General features: G+C 46.3%; 1 protein-coding gene across 2 annotated transcripts; it reads left to right on the top strand.

The window, feature by feature from the left end:
* The first annotated feature begins 1,056 nt into the window (after window positions 1-1,056).
* Window positions 1,057-14,277, top strand: cplx2a (complexin 2a). 2 transcript variants are annotated; one of them, XR_013937232.1, is made up of 5 exons: window positions 1,057-1,240; window positions 3,974-4,094; window positions 12,317-12,495; window positions 13,254-13,684; window positions 13,802-14,277. XR_013937232.1 is itself a non-coding variant. In XM_080521078.1 (4 exons), exons 2-4 carry the CDS (start codon window positions 4,064-4,066, stop codon window positions 13,443-13,445), a joined length of 402 nt encoding a protein of 133 aa, XP_080377204.1. In that variant the 5' UTR covers window positions 1,057-1,240; window positions 3,974-4,063; the 3' UTR covers window positions 13,446-14,277. The 2 variants fall into 2 exon arrangements, 1 of the variants encoding a protein (XP_080377204.1); XM_080521078.1 differs by having other exon boundaries at window positions 13,254-14,277.
* Window positions 14,278-16,163: the final 1,886 nt, after the last annotated feature.

The following is a 16,163-nucleotide window of genomic DNA, read 5'->3' as shown; positions in this document are numbered from 1 at the left end:
TGTAAATAATCTGTTGTTTAATCAGAGTTCATAATGCAGGAAGAAACATTTATCATTCAGAGGTCGACCTATAAATGTGACTTGGTGTAAATAAACTGAAATGTTTTAACCCGCACCATGTTTATTGTGTTATTTTATCGATTTGCAGTTAAATCCAGAACAGCGACTGAAAATAACTTATAGAAGTGACACATCGAGTAGAAGCAAGGCTCATTGTTTAAAATAGAGTCTCTCACACGGATCGCTATGATGAAATGTGGAGACCAATATACACTCAAAGCAATCAAATGAAAGACGTCCATTAAATAAAAGTAAGAAAATCAGTAATGACGTAATGAAAGACACGACGGTGTTTTCCTAAATGTCCACAACGACCAGGATAAGAAGGCGTGTGAACAGACCTGCTTCAGGCTCTGAGGGCAATAAGGACCCCCCCCCCCCCCCCCAAGAAGATCCAGACCCCCACAAACACCAATGAAGAGACTGAAAGCAGCTCCACCCTGAAGCTCCGCCTCCTCCATCACTTAGAGATCACGAGCCTGAACTCTGCTTTGATCTGCACATCCTTTTTATTCTCTCTCTCTCTCTATCTCTCTCTCTCTCTCTCTCTCTCTCTCTCTGACCTGTGACCCCTGATCGGCCCACCAGGGGACACATTTAGAGAACCCCCCCCAATTTTTTTTCTAAAAATAAAAACCAAACAGTTTTTCTCTTATTTGATTCTTTATGTATTATTTTATTTCCCAGCACTTGACCGCTTTGTCCTCAATACCAATACTTTATTTTTTATGTTTTATTCTGCTCTATCCAGGACGCAGTAAATCTGTGATATTTTCAGTTTGAAGTTTGCAAATCAAAGGGATCCCTGAGTTCTATAGCGGTAATAACCCCCCCCCCCCCCCCCCCCCCTCCTCTCCTCTTCCTCCTCCTCCTCTCCTCCTCCTCCTCCTCCTCTCTCCTCTCGCTGCATGCTCTCCCCCTCGTCCTGCAGGAATTGACTCTCCTCGCTGCTGCAGCTCGACTCCGCCACAACGGGTCTGTCTGCGGACTGAGGAAGGCTCCAGACCTCCGTCCGTCCCTCGCGCGCACAACTTGACTTTTGTTTGGAGGAGCAGAGAAAACCGCAGGCTTCTTCGCGGGCTTTGTCGCTATTGTCAATATTAATATTATTCCCCCCTTTTTTTCCTCCTCACGCTGCGACGAGCCTCTGGACGGGGACTTGGAGGAGCGTCACAACAAGGTAAAGAGAGAAAAGAGCCGCTCTGCTGCAGGACGGGACAGGAGGCGGATGCGGGATTTATGGGAAATAGAATAATTAACACACACAAAAAAAAAAAAAAAAGATGCTGACGATACCTTTCACTTTGCAAAACGGGGCTGATGTGTAGATGCAAGTTATGGGTCGTTGAATCGTGCGCAATAATACGTGTATGTGCAGGGACGCAATGAGGAGGAGGAGGAGGAGGAGGAGGAGGAAGAGGAGGAGGAGGAGGATGCTTCATGTGCATTACTGTAAAAAAAAAAAATGCTGCAACGCAGCAGAAGCATCGAGTTCTGACTGTATTGCGGGTTCACGTGAGGGGAAGACGGTGCTGCAGCTGCAGCGGCTGGTCGGAGGTGATGGAGAGAGGAAGGAGCCGCGAAACGGTTTAAATCGCCGCAACAAACAAACAAACAAACAATCAAACAGCGGCTCGTCGGCAAGCGACTGCAGCAAGTTTTGTGGAAGACGCCGTCCCTCCCTGCAGGACGAGTGCTGCAATGTCAGGAGGGGACGCAGTTGTGAACGTGTCGCGGAGACGCTGCAGAGCCAGAGTTCTGTAAATTCCGTTTTTTTCAAACGGTATTTGAACCTCTCACACACACTGAGGAATTCTACACAGTTTATGTTTCTCTTGAATGAATCCAGAATGAATCCAGAATGAATCCAGAATGAATCCAGATCACGTCAAGGTCATTAAAGTTAGTTGGTTTTTTTCTTGTGTCTCAGAGACAAAATGTCCCAGAAGAGATTCTGCAACAATCAGTTATGATTCTTCATTTGTCCTGTGAGAAGTGAAAGATGCAGTGCAGGACTTTCTGATGAGAGACCCTCCTGCTCTTCCTCCTACTCCTCCTCTTCCTCCTGCTCCTGCTCTTCCTCCTACTCCTCCTCTTCCTCCTACTCCTGCTCTTCCTCCTACTCATCCTCTTCCTCCTACTCCTCCTCTTCCTCCTGCTCTTCCTCCTGCTCCTGCTCTTCCTCCTACTCCTGCTCTTCCTCCTACTCCTCCTCTTCCTCCTGCTCCTGCTCTTCCTCCTACTCCTCCTCTTCCTCCTACTCCTGCTCTTCCTCCTACTCCTCTTCCTCCTGCTCCTGCTCTTCCTCCTACTCCTGCTCTTCCTCCTACTCCTCCTCTTCCTCCTGCTCCTCCTCTTCCTCCTACTCCTCCTACTCCTCCTCTCCTCCTACTCCTGCTTTTCCTCCTACTCCTCCTCTTCCTCCTACTCCTCCTCCTCTTCCTCCTGCTCCTCTTCCTCCTGCTCCTCCTCCTACTCCTCCTCCTCTTCCTCCTGCTCCTCCTCTTCCTCCTGCTCTTCCTCCTACTCCTCCTGTTCCTCCTGCTCCTCCTCTTCCTCCTTTGCTTCCTTCTGCTCTTCCTCCTTCTCCTGCTCTTCCTCCTCCTCCTCTACCTCCTGCTCTTCCTCTCCATCCTACTCCTCCTCTTCCTCCTTCTCCTCCTCTTCCTCCTTCTCCCCCTCCTCCTCTTCCTCCTCCTCCTATTCTCCTGCTCCCCCTCTCCTCTTCCTCCTCCTCCTCTCCTCCTCTGGCTCTGGTAGATGTTGGGACATGACGCTTTCTGGGACCTGTCCTCTGACCTGTCCTCCGACATGTCCTCTGTCCTCCGACATGTCCTCCGACATGTCCTCTGTCCTCCGACATGTCCTCCGACATGTCCTCTGTCCTCTGACCTGTCCTCTGACCCCTCTTTGTTTTTAAACGTCCTTTTCTAATATGTCTCTACCGTTCTAGGAGTCGTTCTCTCGTTGTGCCGAGTCTCATAAAGTCACACCAGATGTAGTTTAGAAATCCAGGACGCAGGTGCTTGAACGAAAACACACACACACCTCAGGACACACACACACACACACACACACACACACACACACACACACAAACACACACTGGTATTTTAAGGTGACAGTCCCAGTTTTGTCACATGTTGAGGTTCTTCAACTTCAAAGGTTGCTTTTCTTCTTCAAAGAGATTCTGAGTGTTTTTACCCCTTTTATCAAACTGTTTCCTCAAATCTTCAACAGGATCTTGTTTCCTTTCTGCAGTGAGCCTCATCACCACCACCATCACCACCACCATCACTATCACCACCATCACCTCCACCATCACCATCACACCACCACCATCACCACCACCACTATCACTATCACTATCACTATCACCACCATCACTATCACCACCATCACCCCCACCACCATCACTACCATCATCACCACCACCATCACCATCACCATCACCACCACCACCATCACTATCACTATCACCACCATCACCCCCACCACCATCACTACCATCATCACCACCACCATAACTATGACCACCACCATCACCCCCCACCACCATCACCATCACCCCCCACCACCATCACTATCACCACCACCACCATCACCATCACCACCACCATCACCATCACTATCATCACCACCATCATCACCATCACCATACACTATGACCTCCACCATCACCATCACTATGACCATCATCACCACCATCACTATCACTACCATCACCACCACCATCATCACCATCATCATCACCACCACTACCATCATCACCACCATCACCACTTCCCCCTCCACCACCACCACCCACCTCCACCTCCATCACCACCTCCACCTCCATCACGTCCCATGAAAACTGCACTGAGGCCCCCAGAGTGAATCATCATGTCTGAGCTGCTGTGTTTTGTATCTGCAGGTCTGCCCCCCCTCCATAACGTGACCAGGTCTTCCCCCCCACCCTCCATAACGTGACCAGTGACGGAGGAGAACACAGAAGTGCTTCATCATGAATTTTGTAATGAAAGCTGCACTGGGAGGTGAGTGTTCCGCCGGCGGAGGCTGATTTAGCAGCACTGCAGTGCAAAAAGGATTGTTGGGTGTCACAACTGTAACCAGCCTGCCCCCCCACCCCCCACCCCGGGGGGGTCCGGCTGCTGGATAATCCATCCTGCACCAAAGTGCTGACCCCAGCAAGCACCAGCTCCGCTCTTTGCTCCTTCCTGCCGTTAAAAAGCTCCCGGGACACAGTGAAACGCCGTCACCAGCCGGTGTGGACCAATCAGTGACGGTCCTCCAGGACCAGGACCTGAGAGGAGCTCCAGCCGGATCCATCATCTATTAGATCACAGTGCATTGATTTAAGAAAAAAAAAAAAAGAAAAGAAAAGAAAAGCAGTCGTTTCTGGAGTTTAATCATGAAGAATTCAGATTTTCAGGCCAGGAGAAGGAAGAGAAAAACAGCTTTTTCTGAGAACTTATGACTCACGTTTTTTTTTTTGGCTTTTTCTTTCCGCGAGACTTTTGTCCTCCAAAGCCTGCGGGTATTATCCTTCACATTATATTATCCCTCACATTATATTATCCCTCACATTATATTATCCTTCACAATATTATCTCGGCTATTATTTGCCCCCTAATTAGTCCTCATCATGGCTTTGTAATTCATCCCCCTAGTCGGCCTCAGCTTCGAGGCGAAAGGTAGGAAAGTGGCACCAGCAGTTATTATGTGCAGCGGCTACACACACACACACACACACACACACACACACACACACACACACACACACACACACGCGGGGCTGTGTTAAGGTCCGGGCTGCAGGTACAGTGGCGACGTGCAGCCGAGGCTCGTGTCATTGGGATGCAGCAGCAGCAGCAGCAGCAGCAGCAGCAGCAGCAGCAGCCGCCGCCGCCGCAGCAGCAGCAGCAGCAGCAGCAGCAGGACGAGCGCCGCCCGGTTCTGCAGCTCGTCTGTGCCGTGAATTCTTAAAATCAGCTGCAGCGGAAGCTGGAGGAACCGCAGGGAGTCTGCTTGTGTGTGTGTGTGTGTGTGTGTGTGTGTGTGTGTGTGTGTGTGTGTGTGTGTGTGTGTGTGTGTGTGTGTGTGTGTGTGTGTGTGTGTGTGTGTGTGTGTGTGTGTGTGTGTGTAATTGGTGCTGGAGGCCCAGTCACTGGCAGGATGTGGATTTTTTTCAGTGAAGCTGCAAGAAAAATGAAAGTGTGTCTCTTGGATGTGAAAGCGACTCCGGTTCTAGACGCGGCGGTTCTAGACGCGGCGGTTCTAGATAGGTTGTGGCGTCGGCCCAGTTTCCCGGCACGCCATGACCTCTGTGGCGGCGGTGCACTCAACCTCTAAATCTGCTCGTACGAGGAAGGACGACAAGATAGAGGGGGAAAGAAACAGTTGTCCTGATAGTCAAGCTTCCATCGCCGTGTCAATATCGAGATAGATCTAGATTCTAGAACACACTTTGTTCTGCGCTTCGCCGTGGTTCGGAGATATTCTAACCGGTTTTTACATGATTATTATTTAATAACAGCCAGCGACCTTTGCTGAATGTCGTCTCACTGCCTCTATTCTTCTCTTCCTTCTCTGACATTTCTGGAAGTACGACCGTAACATTTACTGTTGGTGTTTTGAGAACAGTGTGACAGCACTCTGGCTTACAGCTGCTTGTCTCAGGGAGGGACTGCAGCACCCCTAGGGGCAGTGTGCAGTACTGCACTAGGCTGTGTAGGATAATATATATATATAATGGTAAATTGTTTAAAAAATAAAAGGAAACATAATCTGTCTCAATCATATTAGTATTTTAATTGTAATTCATAGATAAGACTGAAATAAATCACAGAATAAATGAGCAAAAAACAACTGGTGAACATTCAAACAAACATCAAGGTATATATAATGTATTTATACAGCAGGAAATAAGGGAGGAGAGCACAGTTAGAAGGTGGTCTGTTGAAGTGGTAGATAGATTTGTGCACAGCAGGGGGGATGGGAGGTGGGCGTGGCTGGAGCTCAAATATGGAACATATAGTGAGATGCTCTCATACTCAAGTATCCTCAGTTACACTGCTTTAGACACGCCCACCTCCATGCAAGCCCACTGACACAATGAACGAGTGAGGGGATGATAAGAAACCTGATTAAAAAAAATACTCATTATTAATCAATCTATTTAACAAATTCACTTATTAATTACGTGGTAATGAGGAGAATTCCACTAAGACACGAGAAATGTCTACTTTGTGGATGTTTTCTGCTCCAAACTGCTGAAATAAAGACATTTCTATGCAGGTGCAGGTTTTTGTCGAGGCGTTAAAAATAAAATAAAGCCAACTCCGTCACTCGTCTCCCTCGTGAGGCTTGATTACATGACGTTGGTCCCGTGAGGCTTCCCTTTGGTTACAACAAGTCGTGAGGAAACACAGAAATCTCCCAGTGATGATCCAGCAAAACCACAAGCTTGGTCGCGTGGCGTTACCGTGACAACAGCTGCAACAGCAACGTTAAGTGATGTGGCCACGTGACGCCCAAGATGGAGGCTGTCCTACGGTGAAGGTCATTCAGGCCAAGGAAAAAAAAAGAAAGAAAGAAAAAAAGGCAGTCCTGTACATCAAGATGTGGTTTTAGTTATTGATGTGCAGTAAAAAGCGAAGCGGTGCAGAAACACGGAGACGCTCTGCTGTTTCAGCCTGAAGCCGTCGACTGTGAGCTGCTCTGCCTCTCTGCTCACGAACATCTGGAATCTTATTTTGAAGTGCAAAAAGCAGAGTCACACATGAGTCTGACTACAAACACTTCAATCGCCACTAAATTCTGGCTCCTTTAGCTTTTACATTTTTATTTTATTTTTTTGGTAATAATTGTGATTTGGCCGAAACATCAGAATAATGAGTTTCTCACTTGAATTGTTTGATTTAAATAAAACTGTTTATCAGCTTTTTGGGTTCTGGTCGTCAGAAAAACAACGACTCAGCAGATTTTAGGGAGACTGTTTCCCCAATCTTTTTTTTTTTTTTTTTTTTAAGATTCAAGCGTTGACAGACTTTTGTATGTTTGGGAACTTAAGTCTAAAAATCTTTCCAAATTATTAAAAAATGTTCTGTTCTGAAATGTAACTGAAAGAAATCTGATAATAATAATAATAATAATAATAATAATAATAGTAAATATAATAATAATAATAGTAATAATAATAATAATATTAATATAATAATAGTAATAATAATGGTAAAGATAATAATAATAATAATAGTAATAATAATAATAAAGATAATAATAATTATAATAATAATAATAGTAAAGATAATAATAATAATAATAATAATAGTAAATATTATAATAATAGTAATAATAATAATAATATTAATATAATAATAGTAATAATAATGGTAAAGATAATAATAATAATAATAATAATAATAATAATAGTAATAATAATAATAATAAAGATAATAATAATTATAATAATAATAATAATAGTAAAGATAATAATAGTAATAATAATAATAGTAATAATAATAATACCACTAACAATAAACATCCTCCTGCTCACACAGACGCTCCACTCACTGGCTCTCTGGCAGCAGAACTGTAAATCTCAGCGACAGACGATAAACTAGACGTGAAGGCAGCCGGACTGACAAGCGTCTTATTCTTGCTGTGTTGCACATTAAAGTGATGAGTGAGGCTGAAACGCAGCGATTCTGCAGACAGTCGTGTGACACGTCGCAGCTTAACGTCGCCGCCATCGGGGAAACCGGACTGCTTTGACAAATGGCCTCCAAAAAGCCACGGGACGATTCAAAAAGCAAAACGAAAGAATCAGTGGAGCAGCTGTTATGCAGGTGACCTTGTTAGCTGACAGAAATAAAAGAGTCCCTCTGAAGTAGGACAGGACTGCCCTCAGGACGGCCAGAGCGGAGCAACAGTTCTGGCAGCGGGCAAAGGAGCATGCGAGTCACAAAAACCTCATTGAGAAATTATTGAGAGGAGGGAAAAGTCTCCCACGGGACAGAGCTTCTCCTCAGCTTTAAAACGAGGTATTACTTGTGTTGCTACGTCGGCTAGCAAGCGAGCTACACATGTGGATTTTCTAGCCTGGATCTTTATGTTGAGCTCCAGCGGGAGACCTCTCCAAGATGGCGGCGCCCTCTCCAAGATGGCGGCGCTGTCGGGCACGTCGCGTCAAACAGGCGCTGACGGCCGATGCGGCATCGAGTGTTTGACATCTATGTTCAAGATGGCCGACAAATACGGACGTTTCCGCCGATCGCCGCCATTTTGTTCCGAAGCCTCACCACAGCGCCACTGTGGCTGGGAGGCGGTACTGCATGACTCTGCAGACACTTTTGACCTTTTCAAGATTTTTTTCGGAGAAAAAAAAAAATCTTGCTCAGTGTTGTTGTTGTAATAATTAAAGAATTAAAATGATAAAACAGGATTTGCTGCAAAACGATCAGAACAGTCATAAAACCTCCTCAATCCTGAAAACCTGCAATTGAAGGAGCCGCTGAAAGTCACTTCTCCTTCCTGTTGCGTAACAATTACTGACTTTATAAAGACTCAACACATTTGTGAAGAGGCGTAAGAAGTGTTGGGATTTTTATTGCCTGAGCATCCAAACATCTGTTCCCAATAATATCTGATCGAGGGAAAAACATTTGGAAATGTAACATTCAATCAAATACTAGTTTTCAATGGATTCCAAAAACAAAAACTGTAAGTCGTGTGTTTGGGCATGAAATCCAAACACAAATCAGCCAAAAGGGGAAAAAAAGTGCACAAAATGAGTGTATTTTTAACTTTTCTGACTTCAGTTTAAACAAAAAGCCAGAGAGAAATATTAAAATTGAAGTTGTTCTTCTCCGTCACTACAGTTTCATCATATTCCAGCTGTAAAATAATCTGCGCTGAGACAATAGTTTCCCTTCCTAAAGGCCAAATCCTTGATCTTCCACACCCGGGAGTTTTCCCTCCACACTCTGGGCTTAACGAGGGATTTGCATGAGAACTTTGAGTGTGAGAAGAGAGATAAGTAGTGTTTATCTGATCCCTGTCAGCTTCCCGCCAAGGTCAGGACACTTTCCCTCCAGACTTTGGGTTTAACAAAGATTTAGCCCAGAACTTTCAGAAGGAGAGGATGAGAGTTGGTTAATCGACTGTCTCGGCCTCAGTTTGTTCCTGCAGGAGACTCGGTGTCACAACGCCTCCTTATCGACACCTGAACCGCAGTGCGGGGCCATCCCGGATAGACGAGTCCCGGATAGACGAGTCCCGGATAGACGAGTCCCGGATAGACGGGTCCCGGATAGACGGGTCCCGGATAGACGATTCCCGGATAGACGAGTCCCGGATAGACGAGTCCCGGATAGACGAGTCCCGGGTAGGCGAGTCCCGGATAGACGAGTCCCGGATAGACGAGTCCCGGATAGACGAGTCCCGGATAGACGAGTCCCGGATAGACGAGTCCCGGGTAGGCGAGTCCCGGATAGACGAGTCCCGGATAGACGAGTCCCGGATAGACGGGTCCCGGATAGACGGGTCCCGGATAGACGATTCCCGGATAGACGAGTCCCGGATAGACGAGTCCCGGATAGACGAGTCCCGGGTAGGCGAGTCCCGGATAGACGAGTCCCGGATAGACGAGTCCCAGATAGACGATTCCCGGGTAGACGAGTCCCGGATAGACGAGTCCCGGATAGACGAGTCCCGGATAGACGAGTCCCGGATAGACGAGTCCCGGATAGACGGGTCCCGGATAGACGAGTCCCGGATAGACGAGTCCCGGATAGACGAGTCCCGGATAGACGATTCCCGGATAGACGAGTCCCGGATAGACGATTCCCGGATAGACGATTCCCAGATAGACGATTCCCATTTAGACGCTTCCCATTCAGACGCTTCCCATTTAGATGCTTCCCAGATAGACGATTCCCAGATAGACGTCAAAATGGGAAGTGTCTAAATGGGAATTGTCTATCTGGGAAGCGTCAATCTGGGAAGCGTCTAAATAGGAATCGTCCATCTGGGAAGCGTCAATCTGGGACGCGTCTAAATGGGATTCGTCTATCTGGGAAGTGTCTAAATGGGATTCGTCTATCTGGGATGACAGCAGCAGTGCATGTATATTTTATTCCTTCTCACCCGGCTTTGCCTTTCAGGGCAACGGGCTGTTTATTGTCATTTGCCTTCAGAGGAGCATTAAAAGAGCGCCTGTCTCCCGTTAGCAGCTTTAATTAGCTCCTGTTGTTCCCGACACTCCCAGCAACAACCTGCAACATCAAACTCACCTCAGTCCGAACCGCTGCAGCGGAGTTCTTCAAAGAGGACGCTGCTGCCGTGCCGCCTCAAAGCACCAGCAGGGATGGCAGCTCAATATAACCCACAGCTTCGTCTCGCAGGAGCCGGGTTTGGGTTTGTTTTTTTTTTAACATCTGAACAAAGAGGAACTGAATTTGCTCTGAAGATTTAGTGGGACAAAAAAAAAAGAGCAAATTTGTTTTGGTTCGGCTTAGTGGTGTTAAAAACGGCAGTGAAAGGCTTTTTTTAGGCCGGTTTGACAGGCTGAGCCCCTGCTGAGTCATCGCTCCGCTTCCAGGGTTCAATAGGAGCGTTTATTGTCGTAGACTCATCGGCTCATGAGCCGATCGGCAGTGTTGGCAGACGAATTCCTGTCCACGCTTCGGGACTTGGACTTCCTGGACGAGGCGACACTTTCCTCAGTCGCTCCTCAGCTGAACGTGGCCGTTTGCATTTGTAACAGGAAGTTAGCTCGCGTAAGGGTTGAACCGCCCGGAGCAGCAGGGGCTGCTTGCAGATCTTCGGCTGAAATTTTTAACTGAGAAATCAAATAAGCCGCGTCAGCAGAAAATAGTTGTTTTACTTTAAATATGATTTGTAGAAGATTTTTTAATTGTGGGAGAAAAAAAAAAAAGAACTTAAAGGTGTTGCTTCGTCTTTAGGAGGAACGACGGCACCGAATCACACGTCGTCTTCTTCTCCTCTTTCTTTCATCCCTTTCTTTCGTCTCTTTCCGCATTAGTTTGTTTTCTTAAAGTCGATGAGTCAGAATACTGACAGAACCAGGGGCGGTCTGCATCTCTCTCTCTCTCTCTCTCTCTCTCTCTCTCTCTCTGCTTTTCCAGCTAATCTCCCCCTCTCTCTCTCTTTCTTCCCTCCATCCTCCTCCAGCTCTTCTTTTCCTCTTCAGTCGAACACAAAGTGCAGATTAACCCTCAAACTAAGTCCAGCGATTCTCTCGCTCCACTCCTCCCTCGTTCCTCAGTGTCTCTCTCTCTCTCTTTCTCACAATGAGGAGTTTACTGAGTCCATATGGCTCCCCTCTCTCTCTCTCTCTCTCTCTCTCTCTCTCTCTCTCTCTCTCTCCCTCCCTCCTCCACTCAGGTTCAGACTAACAGAGTTTCTCAGGACTGCTCCAGCCTTGTTCTACAGAACCGCCGGTCTTTAAATGATAAAATAATAGAACCTCAGGTTGGTTGGGTTGGTTTCTGCCTGGGAAACCTGCAGTTTGTTAAATAGAAAAGTTTTCTAGTCCCGTTCATTTAGTAATTTATCGCTTCTGAACGCAGGCGTCACTTTTTAGGGGATTTTAAAGTGACAAATGAACGTCGGAATAAAAACCTGCAGTTACTTCTGAGTTGTTTTGATGGTCTGAGAAAATACCTGAGTAAATATGTGCTCTGTGTCAGTTCTGCTCTCTGTCAGTTCTGCACTGTGTGAGTTCTGCTCTCTGTCAGTTCTGCACTGTCAGTTCTGCTCTCTGTCAGTTCTGCTCTCTGTCAGTTATGCACTGTGTGAGTTCTGCTCTCTGTCAGTTCTGTTCTCTGTCAGTTCTGTTCTCTGTCAGTTCTGTTCTCTGTCAGTTCTGCTCTGTCAGTTGTGCTCTCTGTCAGTTCTGTTCTCTGTCAGTTCTGTTCTCTGTCAGTTCTGCTCTGTCAGTTGTGCTCTCTGTCAGTTCTGTTCTCTGTCAGTTCTGTTCTCTGTCAGTTCTGCACACTCAGTTCTGCACTGTGTGAGGTCTGCTCTCTGTCAGTTCTGCACTCTGTCAGTTCTGTTCTGTGTCAGTTCTACTCTGTCAGTTCTGCACACTCAATTCTGTTCTGTGTCAGTTCTACTCTCTGTCAGTTCTGCCCTCTGTCAGTTCTGCACTCTGTCAGTTCTACTCTCTGTCAGTTCTGTTCTGTGTCAGTTCTACTCTGTCAGTTCTGCACTCAGACTGTGTGTTCCCCAGGCGGCCCCCCCGACGTGGGCAAGATGTTGGGCGGGGAGGAGAAGGAGGAAGACCCCGATGCGGCGAAGAAGGAGGAGGAGAGGCAGGAGGCGCTGAGGCAGCAGGAGGAGGAGAGGAAGGACAAATACTCCAAGATGGAGGCGGAGAGGGAGTCGATGAGGCAAGGCATCCGGGATAAGGTACGACGCCGCGGCAAACCGCATTAGAACAACAACATGGCGCTCAACAGGAAACAAACAAACATTGAGGCTCAATGGAAACATGTTGGTTTGCAAAATACTGAACAAACTGATCACTAGTGGAACAAATCCGAGCCGGGAGGGGGCGGGGCCATGGGGCGGGGTTAGGGGTGGGGGCGGGGCTTAAAGCTTCAGCACCACGGAGGGCGACTGTCATTCTGAATCCATCAAAGGGACATGAAGGGTAAGAAACCAAGAGAAGAACAGAACCGCGAGGCTCCTGGTGATAAAACCAGAACCTTCCAGAGCAGCTCGGCACCACGGACAGCGACACTCTCTGGACCAATGAGAGCTCAGCAGGCTGCGAGCTGATTGGTTGACGAGGAGCGTTTCTGCCAGATCTGCAACAGACCTTTGCTTTGATGTCTGAGACACAGCAGACCGATAAGGTTCACTTTGATCTGCTTATCAAATGTGTGAATTCAATAATTGAACAGGGACGGTGGAAAGGCTCAGTGGACTTTGTGTTTTATCCTCCGTCACTGGAGAGGTGGAGGCGGAGGGTGGAGAGGCTTTTATCTCGATTTACAGCCAGAACGTAGAAATATACTGAACTGTACCACGGAGGTATGACGATAAAATAAGCAATATAAAATCTATACCTTCTTTATTTCACACGTAGCCATTAAACCAAAGCACTAAACCAACCTGCCGTTCCAGAACCAAACGTTTGACTCGTCTCCGTGTACGTCCTGCAGTACGGCTTGAAAAAGAAGGAGGTGGCGGAGGCGGAGGCGGCGGCGGCGGCCGAGGAGGCGGCCGAGGGAAGCTTGACCCGACCCAAGAAGGCGGTTCCGACCGGCTGCGGCGACGAGGAGGAAGAGGAGAGCATCATGGACACGGTGATGAAGTACCTGCCAGGACCCCTGCAGGACATGCTGAAGAAGTAGGGCAGCAAGGCGCTTCAGGCCGACGCTCTGGGTTGGTCCCCCGGCTGCAGGCGCAGGGTTGGTTCTACGTCCGCCAGGCGTTATGGTTCCACAACCGCTGGTGTTCTGGGTCCACAACCGCTGGTGTTCTGGTTCTACAACCACTGATGTTCTGGTTCCATAACCACTGGTGTTCTGGTTCCACATCCACCAGATGTTCTGGTTCCACATCCATTGGTGTTCTGGTTCCATAACCACTGGTGTTCTGGTTCCACATCCACCAGATGTTCTGGTTCCACATCCATTGGCGTTCTGGTTCCATAACCACTGATGTTCTGGTTCCATAACCACTGATGTTCTGGTTCCACGTCCGCCAGGTGTTCTGGTTCCATAACCACTGATGTTCTGGTTCCATAACTGCTGGCATTCTGGTTCCATAACCACTGATGTTCTGGTTCCATACCCACCAGGTGTTCTGGTTCCATAACCGCCAGGTGTTCTGGTTCCATAACCACTGATGTTCTGGTTCCATAACTGCTGGCATTCTGGTTCCATAACCACTGATGTTCTGGTTCCATAACCGCCAGGTGTTCTGGTTCCATAACCACTGATGTTCTGGTTCTACAACCACCAGACGTTCTGGTTCCATAACCACTGATGTTCTGGTTCTACAACCACCAGACGTTCTGGTTCCATAACCACTGGTGTTCTGGTTCCATAACCACCAGGCGTTCTGGTTCTACAACCACCAGGCGTTCTGGTTCCATAACCACTGATGTTCTGGTTCCATAACCACTGGTGTTCTGGTTCCATACCCACCAGATGTTCTGGTTCCACGTCCACAGAGAGGAAGTGTCCCCAGGAGAACCAACACTGCCGACTGCAGCCATGAGACTAAACTAGAGCTGCTGAATGTCGGCGGTGACGTGAAGCAGAGGAGCTCCAGACAAGGTTTATCCTTCTAGTTTACCCCCTGCCCCCCCCCCCCCCCCCCCACACTGCCCCCCCCCCCGCCCCCCCCTAGCTGCTGCACAGCTCCCTGATATACTCCCCGTCCACCTCCTCCAACTCAATTTGTACATAAATTACTACATAACAAGCCTGAAGGTGGGCAAACAATCATGAATATAATATTAGAACTTGTTCTTCTGTGTGTCTGTCTACAAAAACAAACAAGAAAAAAAAAAGTGATAACTCGATAAGCCATATTTTAAAAAGGAAGCGTAAAGACTCCGTGGTCGTCGTGCTCCTCGAGCTTCTGTTCCGTGTTCATCTGCGTCTCAACTTCCTGTCAACAACTTTTTGCACACGGTTTTAAAACCACTCGTCCACGTAGTGTAGCGTTAAAACCCCTTTCTACTCCGTCCGCTGTGCGTCTTGCATGACATTTGTCTGGGACCGTTTGTTGTTTGAATATGTAACCCCCCCCCTACACCCCCCCCCCCCCCTGTTGTCTTTATCTTGCAAAAAAAAAAAACAAAAAAAAAAAACCAATAAGGCAATAACTCTTACGTTTGACTGTGTTTTCACCGCCATGTCTATATAATCGTTAATAATAGAAGTACTTAATAAAAAGAAGAAGGTATATATGCATTCAGGAAATTTGATTTACACGTTTGCAGGGTTTTCTTTTTTTGTTGTTTCGTTGTTTTGAAGAATGGCTGCCGTTCGCCCGGCAGCCGCGACCTTACGCTTTCAGCCATACAACCAGAACTTACAAGTATTTACTCTACTACTATCAGGAACCCAGACGGGAACGAAGACTGAACTAGAAGCAGTGTGAATAAAATAAATGTGTGTTTCTGCCTGTGTGTCCACTTCCAGCCTGAACTTCCCGTCGTGTGAAGGTTTGGCGAGAAAGAAACCGTCTTCCCTCTTGCAACACACACAAATACACACCTTGTGTAGTGAATACTGCAGTTTGCAAACTGATCTTGTTAAAAAACAACAACAAAGGTTTAAAAGAGGTTGCGATGTGATGCTCGGTTCCGTTTCCTTGTCGTTGGTTGGTTGAGCTGTGAGGCGGAGCGGCGCTGCAATAAAGGACAAATGAAGGATTATTGTGGATGTTTCTGCCTGAGATTCAATAAAAACTTAAAACCTTGTTCACAGACGTTAAAAAATTAAACGTGTCAACTTCTTTCTTTCAGTTGCGTTTCAGAGCTGAATTTTTTGATTTGGAATTTGTGTTTATTATAATTTGGAAAGATTTTTAGTCTTAAGTTTCCAAACATAAGTTAACAAAAAAAAGCACATTGTTAGTATTTTTTTTTTTAGATATTTAGAATCAAACAGGGACGATTTGGCACAATTCTGCTGATGCTGAAATAAAATTAGAGCAAATAAAGATAAGAACAGCAATAAAATCTACAGAAACACGAACAGTTTTCTGTTTAAATAGACTTAACTCACTTTAAGGATTATTAAAATTGAAATTTTAAGTATTTGTACATTTTTTTTACAGTGTTTGTAGCATTTTGAGATTTATGTAAGTGAAAAGTGTTTTATCAATAAAATGTATTATTTTATTTATTTATTAATTTATATGACTGGTTTTATTTATTTTCATGTATTTATTTATTTATGATTGGTTATATTTATTTCCAACGTATTTATTTATTTGTTTATATGATTGATTATATTTATTTTCATGTATTTATTTATATGATTGGTTTTATTTATTTTCAAATATTTAGTTATTTATTTATACTAGCATAACAAAACGAAATGCAGTCGCAC

This window comes from Blennius ocellaris, assembly GCF_963422515.1.
Source record: "Blennius ocellaris genome assembly, chromosome: 3".
In the NCBI taxonomy this organism is placed as follows: Eukaryota; Metazoa; Chordata; class Actinopteri; order Blenniiformes; family Blenniidae; genus Blennius; species Blennius ocellaris.
The sequence above is the reverse complement of the archived record's forward strand: the minus strand, read 5'-3'. Positions and strand labels throughout refer to the sequence as shown.

What these genes read in the sequence shown, in the direction of transcription:
- cplx2a (XM_080521078.1), top strand. Translation starts at nt 4,064, where the DNA reads ATGAATTTTGTAATGAAAGCTGCACTGGGAG. An exon ending in AATGAAAGCTGCACTGGGAG is followed by an intron (nt 4,095 to 12,316) that starts GTGAGTGTTCCG and finishes TGTGTTCCCCAG; the next exon opens with GCGGCCCCCCCGACGTGGGC. An exon ending in GGCAAGGCATCCGGGATAAG is followed by an intron (nt 12,496 to 13,253) that starts GTACGACGCCGC and finishes TACGTCCTGCAG; the next exon opens with TACGGCTTGAAAAAGAAGGA.